Here is a 19158-nt window from a genome sequence, read left to right as displayed (position 1 = left end):
AAGTAAAGGTGCACAGGTTTTACAAGTCTCTTATCAGTTAGCCTGTATAGTTGAGCTGACAATCCCTATTAGAGCTGGTGAACAGGTTTTCCCCTAAACAAAATGTTACATGGTCTAAATAGTGAGAAAGGTGAAAGATGCGTGTGTGATCCTCAGCAAAATATATATTTTTTTAGAAATTATAGCTTTGTAGAAGTTAGTTTCCTGCTGCTTCTATAATATGTGAGCATGGTCATGAGCAAAAATATAGTTGTTTTGCGTAAGAAAAAGAATATTAGAAGTGTTTGAAGTTTTGCACAACAGTGAAGGTTCACAAAGTAGACACTGTGTGCATGCTATAGGAATAGCGGTTTGAAATTCCCTTTTTGAGGGTTCTCAAGTGAAAATGCTGGAATATAACATGTCTGTTTTGTTTTATTTTTTCTCTTCTCTTAGAATTCAGTAAATGCGTATGTCCGTCCACAGGTAATACAGTGGAAAAAGTCAGATATGTAATGTATTACCTATTGTCAGTGCACAAATTTATTGATAGGCCTGAGATGTTTTCACCTTCAAATTCACACCGCCCAGCAAATGTTTGGGGTGTCCAGAGACCAAAATGTTTTGCTAATATTGAATACCCTTTGTTGACAGATTACCTGTATGCTTTGACTAAAGATCTCCGTTCCGTTCATCAGCAGGTAGCAGACACACTGAAGCCGCAACTGGAGGGGCCTGGACACACCATCCAACCCGGGGACTGAGTCGTCAACCGAAGATACCAGCGGAAGTCTTGTTTGGAGCCGAGGTGCGCCGAGCCACGCCAGGTGCTACTGGCCACCCGTACCACACTCAGGATCCAGGGTCATAAGTCGTGGACGGATGTAAGAAACGGGTCCCGCTTCCATTGCCCTATGATGAATGGTTGAGGAAGGGCGTCGCTGATGAAGAATGTGAAGAGGTTCCTCAGTATGTACCCTTCTCGGATGCCTTGTTGAGGGGTGAGGAGCAGGTTCAGAACGAAGAGAGTCCGGCCCCAGTTGCAAGTGACGAGGCCTCTCTAGACCACAGTGAGCCAATATCAGCGGATAAGTCCCTTGCTGTTGAGCCCCCCCATTCTGTTCACAGATCCAGAGGTGCGAGGGAGCACTCGCTACAATCTGCGGCCCAGGAAAGGAGAGCAGGGCACCGGAAGAAGGGCTGAGTAAGGGTAGTAGGGAAGGACTATAGAAAGTGGTAGGAAAGGACTACAGACAAAGGCCCTGGTGCACCGGTCGAGACATTTTCCCAAGAACATTAGGTTGTGCCTGGGCCCAGATTAAGTGCTCCTCTGAGTCGTGAAGCTGTGCGACTCCGTTGTGGGAGTTAGGGAATGAACAATAGAAGCCTGCCTGTGAGGCTTTAACGGACACAGGGAGAAGATCTCTTGAAGGGAGAAGATCCCCTCTGGTTGGCCTCAGTGTGAACTGTTTTTCCCCTAGTTTACTTTGGACTTTTAGCTAGGAAAATGAGTCCCTTTGAATGTTCCTATTCCCCAGGAGGAGCAGCCTCTGCGGCTCCTTGTCCAGATGCCCCTGCCCATATTTGGTCCTCATGGTCTACAAATTTAATATTGTGTTTGTTTATATGCTAACTAATTGCTTTCATATTTCTTTTCAGAACATTATTCTTTTGGTTTTGTGCATACCCTCATGAATACTTTACCCATACCGCCTGAGAATGTCATTGGTACCCTAGCTCCTTACGAAGAGGAGCACTGGGAAGTTCATTAGGATGATGTAGTATTCAAATGTTGCTCCAGACACATGTTACTTATAGTACTGCAGATTATTGGGTGTGTGGGTCATTGCTTTCATACACACACAAGGGTGAAAAAATGTTGCCCTATGGAAGTAGCTATGAGGTTTAGTATACTTTGAGGAGTTTAGTAAAACACATGTTTCAGCCTGATAAACATCTACTTCATTGCTGTTAGATATAGGTCCTCGCTGATAATGCCAGTGAGCCCTCAGTATAGAATTCAATAGGGTGCTTTCCCTGATAATGACAGTTTGATCTTATTTGCATTTATTCCTGCTCATGACTTGTACTGTCAAAAAGGAGGGTGCGTAACACCCAGAGAATAATTATTGTTTTAGTAGGTATTGCAGGGGTTGTTCTTTTACTTGTTGCCTCTGCACTTCCTGTCCTATAGTATGCTGCACTACTTCTATGATCATGCTCATCCTAGTATTTCATTTCCCAATACCAGATATCTTTTATGATGATATATTATTGGTTATTCTTGTTTTCTTTGCTTCCGTTTGATTGATGAGTGATGCCGTCCCCGTTCTCTCCTTTAGAATTGTACAGTCCTTACCTTTAAGCAATAAAAGCTGCACTTATGTTAGCCGCAATAGGCTAAAAGGAGGGTCTGATAGATTGTAATTTTCCTGTTACAGAATGTCCTAATGATGTTGTGAATATGTTAGCCTAATGTGTCTAACCAATATGCAGATCCAGCTTATTATTCATGTGCTGCAACCCACTGAGCTATTTTTGTAATATGCAAGCTTCAGCTAGATAGAATTGTTTCTGTAATGTGTAAGCTTTTGTCTTATTATTGCCTACTAAGTTAGAAAACCTGTTGTGGTACATTGCTTTCCCTTGGTAAGGTTCCCATTATTGATATTTCTGTATACTTTCCTATAAGAGAGAGAAGCTTGTCAATGGCAGAGAGACTTCTGATGCTGACACTTGCTCCGCAGCTCTACCCCCTCATGTTTCCCCGTCCCTTATAAGCAGAAAATCCCTGGTTTCAGCATTTCATGCCTTGAGTTAGTTTTGCAGAAATGCTTCCATGCCCTGGAGAAGCAGAGCCTCGGCTCCGTGGCCTTGAGGGGAGATAACAGTGTTGCCTTCGCAGGTGCAGATGCCTCATGTATGAGTTCATTGTTCACCATTTTGCTAGTTCTGTAATTTTCCATGATAGGCGTGTCCAATGTTACTGTAGTGTGATATAATGTACTGTCGTGTTGAGATGGGGCAGTCCTCTCGGTGCACTCCCTGGGGTGTAGACCTGACGGGGCCCATCTGCAGATGAATATTATGGCCAAATAAATATATTACTAATTCTTCTCCACTGCCTGGCTGGCTTAGTATATGAGAATGATAGATGAGTGAGGTAAGTCGCTCAGGTGGATTTGAGCCACACTTATCAGGCAGCTACTGAGTCACAGACATTAGACAACAAGATTACGAAGGAGGAAATTATAGCAGCCATTGGTCAGTTGATAACTGGGATGGTCTCCGGTCTAATGGGCTTCCTCCTGAATTTTTTAAGCAATACGTGACCCTATTTAGCCCCTAACTCCTCCAACTACACTTGGAGGAGCACGAGGTGGGCAGTCTCCCCAGAGACTTGCGGACAGCCACAATCGTAGTAATTCCCAAGAAGGACAGACCGCCACAGAAGTGTAGCTTGTACCGACCTATCTCCCTTATTAACATGGAGACCAAAATATTGGCCAGAATATTAGCCAACAGGCTCACCGTGGTAATGACTAACCCTCGGCGTAGTTCGCGAAGTAGCGCTACGTGAAGCTACGCGAAGTACACTTCGCCCTACGTGAGCTACGTGAGCTACGCGTAGGTACTACACGAACTGCGTAGTACTCTGTTCGCACTGTGCAAGAAGCCGTTTTCATTTATTGCACAGTGCGGACAAGCATCCGGCACTGTGCAATCATTGAAAAGGGGATCTTGCACAGTGCGAGCTGTAGTTTTCTGCCGCTCTAGTAGATTTTTAGTCGAGCAGCAGCTTTCTCAACATGACAGAAACAGGTCTAAAACTGGTAGTTTCTCATCGATAGCGGCCGCGAGCATACGCGACCGGTCGCAATGAGAAACCTGACCTCCCCGCGTTGAGAATCTCACAGGGAGGTCTATTTTCCACGCTTGTAATCGGCAACTTGATGTTGCTGATCGTGAACGAGGAAAAAGTCTCACCGGGATGTCATTTTGCTTGCTCGAGGTCGCCAACTTGACGCTGAGGACTGCGAGCAAGAAAAAAGGACTGCTGCACTACGCTACATGTGTTTGCACTGTGCTACGTGCAATTCGCGTGGTGCGATGTAGCGGAAACTTCGCAAACTACGCGAGCGTAGCGTAGTGCTTTGCCCAGGGTTAGTAACTACTGGTCTTATCCATCGGACTAGTCCGGCTTTATGCCAAAGAGGTCGACGAGGCTCAACCTTCATCGATTGCACAATTGGTTAGAGGTGGTGACCACAAGGGAGGACCCACATCTTATCCTGTTCCTTGATGCCGAAAGAAATTCGACACCGTCCATTGGCCCTTTCTTATGTCCGCTTTGGAGGAGTTTGGGTTTGGCCCGGTATTCAGGCGATGTATAGCAATTCTCTATGAGAGACCCTTGGCCAGAACCAGAGTTAATGGGGTGGTGTCACAGGAATTCTCAATAGGTAGAGGCACTCAACAGGGATGTCCCCTGTCCCCTCAACTCTTTGCTCTGGTGCTTGAGCCACTCGCTTGTGTAATCTGAGCACACTCAGACATAACAGGATTCCGGGGTAGAGAGAATGAGGAATTGGATGAGTGGATCTCTTTATATGCCGATGACATAATAAGGTATGGCACAAACATCAGAAACGACGCTCCCTAATATTATGGATAGTTGTGAAACCTACGTCGCACATGCAGGATATAAAATAAACTGGGTAAAATCATGTCTCTATCCGATAGACATGAGTGGTGGGTATAAGGCCTGCCCCAGCGACTTCAGTTAGCCCAGGAGGGTATAAAGTACTTAGGGATTTATTTCACAACGAACACAGCAGTGGCCCTGGATCACAGTCTCTATAGGGTGCTCAGAGAGTTTCATGCAGATGTGGAGAGATGGAAGTCCTTGCCACTGACATTGCTAGGCAGGGCAGCAATATACAAAATGATAGGGCTCCCGAAATTCTTGTACGTTCTGCAAAACACTTATCAGCTAATACCAGATGTGGTGTTCGCTAAAATAGACAACACACTGCGGACATTTCTTTAGGACGGGAGACCACAGAGAATAGCGCTGGCGACATTGCAACGCAAGCAATATAATGGCAGCATTTCCCTACCTGACCTTCGGGCATATTATTGGGCAACTCATCTAATCGTTGTGAATGAATGGGAACATGTGGAGAGGGACCACCACACATACGCACTTGAACGCACACAATTTGCCGGGCGCTCATACACGCACTACATTTATGGGGGGGGCTCTGCGCAGCTCCTAACAGCTACACGTATCGTTATAGCGGCATGGAAAAAGGCAGAAAGGCAGATGAAGTTGGATGGCCGGGTGACCAGGAAACCCCGCTCTGGGTGGGAAATCGACTTAAAGAAACCACAAAACTGTGAGGTTTTAGGAAATGGGATCTGCTAGGCATCTCACAACTTAAGGATATACTGTATCGTAAGGAGCTGGTAACTTTCTTACATCTCCAGACTGAGTATGACATGAATTAAACCCAAGGCTATAAGTACTTACATCTGGCGCAAGTATGGCGAGCACAACACATAGACACCAGCGACATCCCTGAATACGCACCTTTAGAGGGATGACTCCTGATGAGGGAGATCGGGGAAAAGGCAGTCTCCTGGACATATAGAACAATAATCAATAATAAGCCAGATTCCCTGCAGAAGTTGAGGGCGAAATGGGAGCTAGAATTGGGAGAGATGGAGGACCTGGATTGGGAAATGGCGTTTATGCATCCCCGGGAGGTGGCCATCAAGTCACGACTTTGATTGATTTAATTCAAATACCTACATAGAGCATACTATGATTGAGCTCGACTGCACGGCATAGGGAGTGCGGACGTACCCAACTGTTTGCGATGTAAGGCGATAGAGGGTACATTTTTCCACATGGTTTGGGATTGTTTACGGATTCAAATGTACTGGGCAACCCTGTTGGAGGAGTTGGGAGCTATCTTGGAGGAGACGATTCCATTGAGTCCCCTGTTTGTTCTGTTAGGAATATCCACGGAAATTGACCTTCCCAGAACAAAGTTTACCCTACTTCAGCTAGGATTAGTGGCGGCAAAGCGCGACCTGGCTAAGGTATGGTGCTGTGCTGAGTCCATCTCTGGCCGAATGGAGAAAGAGTATGGATATGTATATGTTGGGGGAGAAAACGACTTATAAAACACTCGGCTGTTCTAAAAAGTTCTGGAAAATATGTAAGGCGTGGCTCAGAAAGTACGGACTCATGCTCACTGACTCACAATGATCTCCCAGGGTGGGGTGACGGGTGGGGGGAAGGGAAGAGGCCCACTGTGATATCTAGGAACATAGCACTGCTATTTGTCCGTTTGCCACTGCTAACTGAATATAATGTTGATGCAACAATGAAAAAGCTTATGTGCTCTAATGCTGAGTATTGTTTTTGTAATGCAATTAAGAAAATGCCAATAAATACATTTAAAAAAAAGCAAAAACATTTGCTTGTGTTACCTAGGTGGGCCTCTTTGAATTATAAAAAAATAAAGATTTCAGAAATAAAATAATGGGACAAGAAGACTTCTATCACCAACATGTGTGTGACTTAGCAGTGATGAAAAAACACAGCCTAAGACTAAAATAATTAACTGAAAAATATAAATCACTATATAAAATGCACTGTGGTCACAAGCGCACCCATGTAGGCAGGTGCTTCAGCAACCCACACACAGGGTAGTAAGTGCTATTAAAAAATTGCAACACAATACAACGTACACTATATCAGTGATCAGTAGTGAGTAAAACGCGGCAGCTTAAAAAAAAACTCAGTGGCATACAATGTATTAGTGGTCAGCAGCAATAAAGTGCATGTGACGTCTTTGGAACAAAAGATTACACTTGGTTGCATCACAGAATTCATTTCCTGTCTCTGGGATGAAATAGACTTATGGTCCGATTACCTGCTTGAAGAGACAGGGTGTCTTCTTGTTTCTCGCGAGGGCTCAAATTCTCAGCTAAGCGTAGTTGTTGAATTCGCCCCGCTGCGTTTGCACTCGACAAGGTTCCAATCGATGACCGGTCGGAGACTAAATTTCTGTCCCTACAAATAGACATTGATGATGTAAATGCTTGTTTATATGGTACATGCTTATGCTCTTATTACATTGTAAGAAGACTTTTTTTGTTCTGTTTAAATGCTGGCACCACCTACTTTTTGTTACTTCCGTTAGAGATTGCATTTTGAATCAATACAGCTATTATACCTATATAAGGCAAATATAGTAGTTTTTAACATTTGCAAGCAAGCATCAGATCGGATTTGTCAATCAACAATGAGTCAAAATCCTCAGCAAAAGATTTAACCTATTTGTGCCTCCAGATCAGGCAGAATGTGTCTTAACACAAAAAAGGTCCTGCTTTCCCATTATACACTGTGGATGTGTTGGCATTTTAAATGGTATAATCACCTAAGTAAATATTTTGGTCTGAGAGTCAAAAATAATTTTTCCAAAGCAGCTGCACTATTATCGTAAATAGTTTATTATAAAAAAATAACTATTGCTCGTCTAATTTAAATGTTTTATTTGATGGTTCCTTTCTTGAATTTAGGTAGCAGAATCTTAATAAAATTACTAAGGTCCTGATCATGAGGGGGATGCAAAATGTGTGTGGAAATTGCTCACCCTTTCATTTGAGATAGTTTAGTGTTCGCTCAATAGCAGGTGTGAACGTTGCACCTGATTCTTCATAGTGAGTGTGCTTTCTTTGCTCCTGTGATTTGGCATCGCTGACAGAATACTGAGGAGCAAAATTATGTGTGGACAGAATGTTGTATCAAAAGTATGGAGTATCAAAATATCAAGAAGGTAAGTGCAAATAGGTAAGTATAGATTTACAGAAACCTAGGTACAAGGAAGTGCCAGGAGGGGTTAATAATATTACAAACCAACACAAGTCAGATTGTCATCTTTTGCCTGGCTAAGTTTCCAATGGCAATGTGGATCAGGTGTGTAAAGCATGTATAAATCTGCTCCATTTTTGCTTTGTTATGGATATCACTTCTTCTTGATGCTGCTATTCTGCTGCTCGGCATGGACAGCACTGTGCTAGTCCTATACTTAAAGACTTTGTTGTAGAAATGGCAAACAACTCTGTCCCTTTCTATCTCCGCTTGGATGGCACTGTGCTAATCCTATGCTTAAAGGCTTTGATAGAAAAGCAGACATTTGAGGTGAGCAGTTCGAGAGTGTCGCTGGTGTTGAGAGTGCTCCAACATTAGCTGCCTCCCACCTAAACTTGAGAAATACCCAGAGTTGTCTCCTTTTTTTTCATAATTTATGCATCGCTCTATGCCTGAAAGGCTATTAATTTGTTATCTATACTACTATTATAAAGGAAGAACTTTGAGGCTTTGAGGCGGGTAAACTCGGAAACCACAGCGTCAATTTCCACACACCCGATACATCGTTGGAATCCTCAGGGTGTGCAGATGGACATAGTAGGTTATATTTAAAAAATTTACATTATAAAAAAATTCGTCCCCTCGAAGTAGCGCCGGCCGCGGCATGCGTGCTGACGTCAGGAGCACGGGGACGAGCGGCGTCCAGGAGCGGCGGACATGGCACGGGGGAGGAGCGGTGACGAGCTGCGAGGAGCGGCGGCTGAGGTAAGGCAGCGGGGGTCGGGCAGGCTGGGGGACGGGGTGATGTAAGGCTCCAAACTACCACGATCACGCTCATTAGTTTTACCTCAAACACAGCTCAGGAAGTTGAACTGCAGAGCGCCAGCGTTTCACCGTTTCAGCTTTAAGGGTTTAGGGTTGACACGCGGGCATTATGTTGCTATGCTGGAATCTCGGCACGCTGAGCTCTGTCAAGGGTAAACCCCGATCAAAGAGACGCCACAGGCAAAAGTGATTCGTCAACCTCGGAGCCGTGTGCAATTGTGCCCTCTTTTTGTGGTACTTTTCATGTGGATGGGGAAAGCAAACAGCCCGAAGTGCACTGCTGTGACTATCATATGTCGCCTTTTTAAGGCTCCGGGGGAATATGTCGATGCAGGCGGGGGTCGGGGCAGGCGGGGGACGGGGCGGGCGGGGACGGGGAAAGCAAGCAGCCCGAAGGAAAGCCAGGAAAATCTGGTTCGGTTTATCCTCACTCTAAACACATGGAAATGGTAATTTCCAGACGAAGGCTGGAGTAATAGCTGCAATACAGTGAGACGGTTTTACATTATAGTGCACTGCTGTGACTATCATATGTCGCCTTTTTAAGGCTCCGGGGGACAATGTCGGGGCAGGCGGGGGCCCGAAATGCTGGACAATGTCGGGGCAGGCGGGGGTCGGGGAAGCCTGATTGCTCCCGGACAAATATATATATATATGCATTTCGGCGTGTCGTGCCTTCTTCAGCGCCTCCCTCAAACAGTGTTTCCTCTGCCGTTGTGACAAGTGCATTCCTGTCTCGTTTAAATACACCCTGCTCCGCCCCCTGATGATGATGCGGCTCACCTGTGCAGTTCTCCAGTGGCGGACTACACCGACCAGAATGCCGCTGTAAAGTGCATTTCGATCTAGTGTTGCCGGGGGAGGGAAGGCACTCGGGGAACATGGAAACGTGACAGGCACAGCGCTGGAGGAAACCACGGAGGTAACAAAGGTCCCGCAATCAGTGCTTTCCTCGGGTCCTCTTCGTAACCGCCGCCACCCTTCTGCTAAGTGTCCATCACGGGGGCTGACATGGCAATGCATGTCGTCCAAAATTGGAGGTAAAATTACCTTCCAACCGCAGTCTCCTCCTGGCGTAGTGGTGGATCTGGACATCAGTGCAACCACACTAACAAAGTTCAAAGCCCCATAGAGCAAGCCAGGAAAGTCCAGACCTCTTTATGCAGCGGGGATGCACATGGATGCGCTCTGGCTGGCGCATAAATATCGGAAAGTATATTCTCCCAAAAGAAAAGAGCTGGCACCCGAAAAGGAACTTGAAGAAATGCTTTATTGAGGGTTCTTGTTGGGCGGATGCATTTCGGCGTGTCGTGCCTTCTTCAGCGCCTCCCTCAAACAGTGTTTCCTCTGCCGTTGTGACGAGTGCATTCCTGTCTCGTTTAAATACACCCTGCTCCGCCCCCTGATGATGATGCGGCTCACCTGTGCAGTTCTCCAGTGGCGGACTACACCGACCAGAATGCCGCTGTAAGGTGCATTTCCATCTAGTGATGCCGGGGGAGGGAAGGCACTCGGGGAACAGGGAAACGTGACAGGCACAGCGCTGGAGGAAACCACGGAGGTAACAAAGGCCCCACAATCAGCGCTTTCCTCAGACATGGCACGGGGGAGGAGCTGTGACGAGCTGCGAGGAGCGGCGGCTGAGGTAAGGCAGCGGGGGTCGGGCAGGCGGGGGGACGGGGTGATGTAAGGCTCCAAACTACCACGATCACGCTCATTAGTTTTACCTCAAACACAGCTCAGGAAGTTGAACTGCAGAGCGCCAGCGTTTCACCGTTTCAGCTTTAAGGGTTTAGGGTTGACACGCGGGCATTATGTTACTATGCTGGAATCTCGGCACGCCGAGCTCTGTCAAGGGTAAACCCCGCTCAAAGAGACCCCACAGGCAAAAGTGATTTGTCAACCTCGGAGCCGTGTGCAATTGTGCCCTCTTTTCGTGGTACTTTTCATGTGGATGGGGAAAGCAAACAGCCCGAAGTGCACTGCTGTGACTATCATATGTCGCCTTTTTAAGGCTCCGGGGGAATATGTCGATGCAGGCGGGGGTCGGGGCAGGCGGGGGACGGGGCGGGCGGGGACGGGGAAAGCAAGCAGCCCGAAGGAAAGCCAGGAAAATCTGGTTCGGTTTATCCCCACTCTAAACACATGGAAATGGTAATTTCCAGACGAAGGCTGGAGTAATAGCTGCAATACAGTGAGACGGTTTTACATTATAGTGCACTGCTGTGACTATCATATGTCGCCTTTTTAAGGCTCCGGCGGACAATGTCGGGGCAGGCGGGGGCCCGAAATGCTGGACAATTTCGGGGCAGGCGGGGGTCGGGGAAGCCTGATTGCTCCCGGACAAGTGACGGATGAGGACAGGAGTGATGTTTGGGGGCTCATGTTAGAGCCTTTGGAACGAGCAGTAACTTGTAAGTGCATCCATCCAGGATATATGGACTACATCTCCCATAAGCACAATGCGTGTTTTCATACAGGGAGATGGTAGACGTCGTGCACTTTACTGCTGGCCCCTGATGAGGAAAAAAATTTCCGAAACGCGTCGGGCCTATTACAAACACGCAACTGCCCATACCAACTAACGCCTTGGGGAAGGCGCACGCATGCTCGGGTGCTACCCGCTACTTGGACAACCCCACTGAGCGGAATACATTAGCGGCGTCCTGCCGCTGGGTAGCACCACCCCGAAGAAACGGGGGCCACGAGACCCGCTATCCAAGGAGTCTCGTAAGTGGAGCTGCGTGACGGATGAGGACAGGAGTGATGTTTGGGGGCTCATGTTAGAGCCTTTGGAACGAGCAGTAACTTGTAAGTGCATCCATCCAGATATATGGACTACATCTCCCATAAGCACAATGCGTGTTTTCATACAGGGAGATGGTAGACGTCGTGCACTTTACTGCTGGCCCCTGATGAGGAAAAAAAATTCCGAAACGCGTCGGGCCTAATACAAACACGCAACTGCTCATACCAACTAACGCCTTGGGGAAGGCGCACGCATGCTCGGGTGCTACCCGCTACTTGGACAACCCCACTGAGCGGAATACATTAGCGGCGTCCTGCCGCTGGGTAGCACCACCCCGAAGAAACGGGGGCCACGAGACCCGCTATCCAAGGAGTCTCGTAAGTGGAGCTGCGTGACGGATGAGGACAGGAGTGATGTTTGGGGGCTCATGTTAGAGCCTTTGGAACGAGCAGTAACTTGTAAGTGCATCCATCCAGGATATATGGACTACATCTCCCATAAGCACAATGCGTGTTTTCATACAGGGAGATGGTAGACGTCGTGCACTTTACTGCTGGCCCCTGATGAGGAAAAAAATTTCCGAAACGCGTCGGGCCTATTACAAACACGCAACTGCCCATACCAACTAACGCCTTGGGGAAGGCGCACGCATGCTCGGGTGCTACCCGCTACTTGGACAACCCCACTGAGCGGAATATATATATATATATACAAGTAAGGTTCCTGACCGCCAATTACGAGGCAGATCTGTGCAGGTGTGGACCACTTTCAAAGAGGCCTTAGTTCAGTAACGAGCCACTACACAAAAGGTTTGTGCAAGCAGTGTTCTTTTTTTAATCAAGCATTTCTCAGACAAATGTCTCCCATGCCGCGTTTCACTCCGTAAAGGAGCTGGATCACATGACGCGCCCCAACAGGCATTGGAAATTTTAAGTGCTTTAAAAGCCCAAAGAGCCGAAAAAATAGACTGAATGGCGTAAAGTGTGCAAAATAAACATAATGACAAACCATGGCAATAAAATAGAGTACAAAAATGGTGGTTTACTTAATGGTGCCAATTGAAAACTGGTTTTACAAGAATAAAGCTGCCGCAAAAAAGAAACTAAACTGATAGACGGTAACGTTAATTCTGGCAAGTGCCATAATAATAACAAGAATAGTATAAGGAGGAACAAATCAAAGCCAGCAGCAAAAAAAATGTTATATCGACATAGTCGCAAACGGGGACTCTTAGATTTAGAATGTGGATTGTAAGCCAAGGCTAAAATATTAAAATGATCAGCCAGATAATTGCTGTAAAGTCTCCCAATAAAGTGTCAATGCTTAGAAAAAACAAAATTTGTTTGGAAACCATTATATTGTACAAATCCCCACATAGTAGTCGATGGTACCTAGATATGAAGTCGCAAACGGAGACTCTTAGATTTAGATTTAGAACGTGGATTGTATGCCAAGGCTAAAATATTAAAATGATCAGCCAGATAATTGCTGTAAAGTCTCCCAATAAAGTGTCAATGCTTAGAAAAAACAAAATTAGTTTGAAAACCATTATATTGTACAAATCCCCACATAGTCGATGGTACCTAGATATGAAGCCATTAACTCGAATTAATAATTTATGAAAAGTTCTGGCTATAGCAGTGTTTTAAATAAAGTGCAAGTACATATATAAAAAACTCTTAAATGGATAAGTGCCATATATCCATCCAAATAAAGTGCAAGTGCACATGGCAGGGAAGAAATGTAATCTCAAAAAACCACCTGAGATGTAGATAGAAAAATGCCACGTTGATGCTACATTATGCCACATTATGCCACAGTAGTTACTAAAGTGCAAAAAAGTGCTGTGCGCTATAATAAATATTAATAAGCATACAAGATACAACTAGCAGCAAAACAGGGGCTCAATGTGTGTGAACCATAGAATAGTAAACATTTCTGAAAAAAACGGTGATGAAACTAGGACTCAATACATAATGGTTGAATAAATGATGAAACATAGTATGAATCACATCACAGTCAAAGGGCACCATAATTACAAGAAATTATGCAAGTCTTCATTAATATTCAATCCATTAGGAACTCTGGTATCTCAAGAGAGAATGAAATGGGTTTCCTTTTGTCTAAGTAATTTGTCACAATTGCCGCCCCGTCCGGGGTTAGGGACTGAACTTAGAACAGTATACTCCAAGTCTCTAAGCTTGTTATCATGTATGGACTTAAAGTGTCTGGCCACCGGATAGGTACTATCGGAATTAACGATGGCCCTTACATGCTGCAAAATACGTTTGTTTACCGAAGCTTAGTGCTTCCGATTTATTTCAGATCGCAGGTGCACCTAAGTTTGTAAATTACATATTCTGACCTGCAGGTCAGATATTCGTGAATTGCGATCTGTTTTTCACCGAAGGCAGTTGTATAATGAGTGCCATTCTTTGCGAACATGCAAGCACGACAAGACGTGCATTTGAAGAAACCCATTTTGGATAACCAGGTTTTCTTCGGTGGAACTTCTGGCATGGATCTGTCAAGGGCATCCCTCATAGAGGGCGCCCGTCTAAAAGTGATTGCAGGCTGGCTTGGCAAGATGTGATCTAAAATGTTGTCTGTCATAACAATAGGTCATTCCGGACAAATAATGCGTCAAATGTTTTTTTCCTGGGTACAAAAGGTGGTGATTAGGCGGACTGGACAAGTTTTTTTGTGGTCTGTAGACACAACAGCACTAGGATTGAGCAAGTCATCCCTCAATCTAGTGTTTGCTTTAAAAAGTGCCTGGTCTAATACTATCTTTTTATATTCTCTTTGGAGGAATCTCTGGACAGATTCAGCTAAGCACATATCGGATGTCTCTTCATCGCTACAAATCCGACGGATGCGAATAAATCTCCATACGGGATACTTTTATTAGTGTGACTAGGATGTGAACTTTGGGCGTGAAGAATCAAATTGCCCGCTGTGGACTTCCTATGTAGCTTAGTATGAAGAATATCTGCCTCAATATACAGTTGGACATCTAAAAACTCACCTGAATTGTTGGTAACAGATGCGGTAAATTTAAGATTAAGGTCATTGATATTGATTGCATTAACAAAAGCAATAGCTTCCTCCTTGGACCCCTTCCAGATAATGCATACGTCGTCAATATAACGCCAATTGTGAACAATATTTGTCCACCATTGCCGACATGCAAGCATGAATAGCTAGGGGAGAAGAACGAACCCATTGCCACCCTGCGTAGCTGTTGGAAAATTTCATTCTGGAATTGGAAGAAGTTGGTTCGCAGACAAATGTCTATCATTTCTAAAAGCATTTTGTTATGCTCCCTTAAAGTAGCATCTTGACTGTCCAGAAAATATTCAGTTGCCTTAATACCCTGCCAGTGATGGATACTGGTATAGAGTGATTCTATGTCCATGACAACAAATAAATAATCAGAACACCAGTTAACATTTTTCACTTTGAATATATATTACCTACTGGCGGTCGCCAGTAGGTATATATAGTTAGGACCTAGTTTCCATAGGAAATCAGCAACATTCTATTGGGAATAACTTTGGCGCCGTTTGTTGAATCTTTGCGAATTTCTCAAAGAAGATGGCCCGTTCCGCTCCGCTTCTTCCCTGTAAGTCTCGGGTAGATACGTCAAACGGGGGCCAAGAAAAAAGGGGGGTCCCAAAACGTGTTTTCCCCATGTTAATTTCCATAGGACCTTTAGACAGGGCTACAGCCCGAACCGCTGAACAGAATTACACCAAATTTGGCAAAATGTTAGAGTCTGATTAGCTGATCACGCTTTTGCTTAAATGGTGTAAATCCCTCCAAAGTATATATATCTATAAGCGCACACTGTGCACGCACCTTCCCGTGCAAGAGCTGTATGCTGATTGGCTGCCACTGTCTGTCAACACTCCAAAACAGAAATTGATGGCAGCCATCTTGTGCCTCGGTAGACTGAGGCACAAGAAAGCAGAAAAACAAACGTGTCGAACTCAAAAAGGGGGCAGGGTAGAAGCACACTGACCCCCTAGGCCTGCTTAAAAAACCCAAAAAAATGTTTTCAAAAATCGCGGGGTACGCACACCGTAAGCGCACCCCGCGATTTTCCCTCCCAAAAAATTGGGGGGGGGCCTTGGGGGTCCTGTGGGACCCCCTGAGCAGGCCTCGAGGGTCAGGGTGCTTCTACCCTGCCCCTTTTTTGAGTTCTAAAAGTTTCCGAGCAGGAGCTGCATGCTCATTGGCTTTCAACACTTCAAACCAGGAAGTGTTGGCAGCCATCTTGTGCTCGGTCGACCGAGGCACAAGAAAGCAGAAAAACAAATGTGTAGTACACAAATAGGGGGCAGGGTAGAAACACCCTGACCCCCTAGGCCTGCCCAGGTGGTACCACAAGGACCCCCAAGGCCAAATTATTTTTTTTAACCCGTTTCTTTTTTTCAAATTACCCCCCGGGGGGACAAAATCACGGGGGCATAGTGATAAACAAGTGTGTGGGGTCCCAATTACCCCCTACACTGCCCCGGGAACCGCCGCCCCCGGGGAAAAGCAACGCAGCCCCCTGGCGCATAATGGAGGCTCATGGTGGGCTAGTTGGCCCCCAGGGACCCCAGTATGCAAGGGAACTTAATCCCCCAATTTAGAACACTCTACAGGGCGCGTTTGCACAGTTTAAGTTGGGGAATTAATTCCTGTTCAATTCAGAGGTCCATTGAGGGAACTAGTCCAAAAGGTATCTCCAGTAAGCGTCATGGAGCTGCACTGCAGAGTGTTGTAAAAAGGGGGCGTGCCCTCTGAACACCTGCCTGCAAAAATGTAGTAAATCAGTATAAAAAAATAACAATTAATACATTTAAAAATTGTCATTTAAAAAACCTTCGAAATTCAATGAAAAAAACATAAGTTTCAGGCCTGATATAGTTAGGAATTAGCATTTTTTTAAAATGATTGAAATTCACTAAAAAAAACATAGGTTTCAGGCCTTATATAGTTAGGAATCAGCATTTAAAAAACCTTTGAAATTCACTGAAAAAACCATAGGTTTCAGGCCTTATATAGTTAGGAATTAGCATTTGAAAAACCTTTCAAATTCACTGAAAAAACCATAGGTTTCAGGCCTTATATAGTTAGGAATTAGCATTTAAAAAACCTTTGAAATTCACTGAAAAAACCATAGGTTTCAGGCCTTATATAGTTAGGAATTAGCATTTAAAAAACCTTTGAAATTCACTCAAAAAACTATACGTTTTAGCGGTGTTATAGTTAGCTGGACATTTCACTCATACAAAACCATTGAAATTGCTCCTATATAGTTAGTTGTACTAACTATATTTCGCGCACCCGCAATCCACTGCTGATGATGTCACATATTGCATCATTCATGACATGGTCAGTGACATCACTGATGACATCTCAAATGACATCACTGATGACATCATCCACGTGACAATCACATACACCTTTTCATACACTAGTAAAATCTTTCATCACTCTTTGTAAAATACAGAGTATCATATTTGAATCCATTGACACAGCAATACAAATAGCTAAAAACCCACTCAGTGATTCCTAGATATATACACACATCTAATCACTTACCTGTAGATTCACTCATACATGCTGTCAATGAACAATAGAACACTATCAAAAATACTTATACACCTATATCGACATTACACACCAGCACACAACCTATTCACATATGAAGTTATCCTACTCACTCATGCAAACAATGGATCATACTTACATACTTACTTAGCTACACACTTATACAAACACAACTTCATCTATTTATTTAGATAGTAAGTCATACTTAGTGTATTATAAAATCATTATTACAAGTATACAGTTATCCATACAGTCACTCACACAATCATTGAGTCTTATGTATAGTTATTTATATACAACAACTGACACATACACTGCCTTTTATTTTTCTAGTTTGTTGGACAGGTACCATTGAGAAATATATTTGCTCATCACCAGACCCATAAAGATATTCACTCACCTAAACAACTGTTAGAACATGTAGTTTTAACTTCATATATCTACTGAATCAACTAATCACACATCTTTGGGCAGTCACACACCCCCACCGAACCACACACACATACACTCTCCCATACAAATACTCAGTTAACTAATCAATAACTAATATAGACTTTCACATAGCTAGTAACCAACTGGAGAACCAGTTTACACAACAACTGACAAAGTGATACAGATATTCACACAGTTTAGTCACTATCCACTATTTTTAGTTAGACACTATAAATTGTTAAAGTAAACAGTCAATTACACTGCTACTAAATCCTCCATCCAAATATTTATTTTTATATATCCACTCATTCTTCAATGCAAAGTGCTACATATATCATGCATATTTAAATAACGAAGCAAACCACATTCACTGGATGATGTCATCAGTGATGTCATTTGAGATGTCATCAGTGATGTCACTGACCATTTCATGATATGTGACATCATCAGCAGTGGATTGCGGTTGCGAGAAATATAGTTAGAACAACTAACTATATAGGAGCAATTTCAATGGTTTTGAATGAGTGAAATGTCCAGCTAACTATAAGACCCCTAAAACGTATAGTTTTTTGAGTGAATTTCAAAGGTTTTTTAAATGCTAATTCCTAACTATATAAGGCCAAAAACCTACGTTTTTTTCAGTGACTGTATATATATATATATGTATATGTATGTATATCTATACTACTATTATAAAGAGAGAACTGGGAACCTTTGAGGCGGGTAAACTCAAAAAGTACAGCACCAATCACAACACCCAATACAGCGTTGGGAAGGGGAGATGCAGCAGATGGACATAGGCTATACAGCTGGGCACCATATACATTACAAAGGTCAAACAACGTTAGGGGTAAAGTAGTCCCTTGTGGGCGTCGGTGTGGGTGTGTCAAACTAACTACACTACACGTGCAGCATTCAGAGAGGGGCGTGGCACAACAGCGTTAGGGGCATGGCACAACAGCACTACATTCAGTGGCGTAGCTAGGGAGGGGCGGTCCGCCCCAGGCGGCACTAATTTGGGGGCGGAGGACCCGGACACAGTCTCAGCTGCCACAGAAAGCATGCTGCAAACAACTGCTTGCGCAGGCTGCTCCCGTAGGCTTGGGTCCCTTTCAGCAGCCGAGCAAGCTCACTCAGCCTCACAGTGGCAGCCAGTCAGTGCTGCTGCAATGCATCGCGGCGCCGCAGGGCTGAGTAGCACAGTCTCAGACTGCCCGTAGCGCCACAGGAGGACGTAGCGTCACGTCCTGTGAACAGCGCGGGGAGTAATTCGATTTTAGCACTCTGCTGCGAAATGGCTCACATTGAAAGAAAGAGCACACTAAGAAATAAAATATTTCACCAATATTATTCATACTTTGACTGTCCCTACGCAGCCGGAGAACACACAAACGGAAGTAGTTAACCCGCCTCCACCCAAGCGACTGCAGGAACAGAAAGAGTTTGGAGCAGCAGATGTTAACTTTAGAAAGGAAAACGAGTGCAAGTGAAGTTCGATTATCCCAGCGGCTGCAGGTTTGTAGAGGCGGTCTTGCTGTAGATCTGCTTTTATTCTGGATTTTGTAGACATGCTTCCTGCAGGCTTTCTTTTATTCTGGCATTTTTTTCATAGAGTAATCATTTCTTCCGTACTTGAGATCTAAGTTGTTGTGGAAAAGCTTAAGGGCAGGGATGTTTGAAA

The 19158-nt window shown here is 44.6% G+C and overlaps 1 protein-coding gene across 1 annotated transcript in view; it reads right to left on the bottom strand.

Annotated features, from left to right (window-relative positions):
• The window catches only part of NEK10 (NIMA related kinase 10), a 1232468-nt gene that overhangs the window by 834019 nt on the left and 379291 nt on the right, over positions 1 to 19158 (bottom strand). Inside the window, exon 13 of the mRNA XM_086942130.1 lies at positions 6927 to 7066. Within this exon, the coding sequence (XP_086798256.1) occupies positions 6927 to 7066 (140 nt within the window). The remainder of the gene's footprint in view (positions 1 to 6926; positions 7067 to 19158) is intronic.

This window comes from Lissotriton vulgaris, chromosome 10 (genome assembly GCF_964263255.1).
Source record: "Lissotriton vulgaris chromosome 10, aLisVul1.2, whole genome shotgun sequence".
NCBI lineage: Eukaryota > Metazoa > Chordata > Amphibia > Caudata > Salamandridae > Lissotriton > Lissotriton vulgaris.
This window is presented reverse-complemented; position numbering and strand designations above follow the sequence as displayed.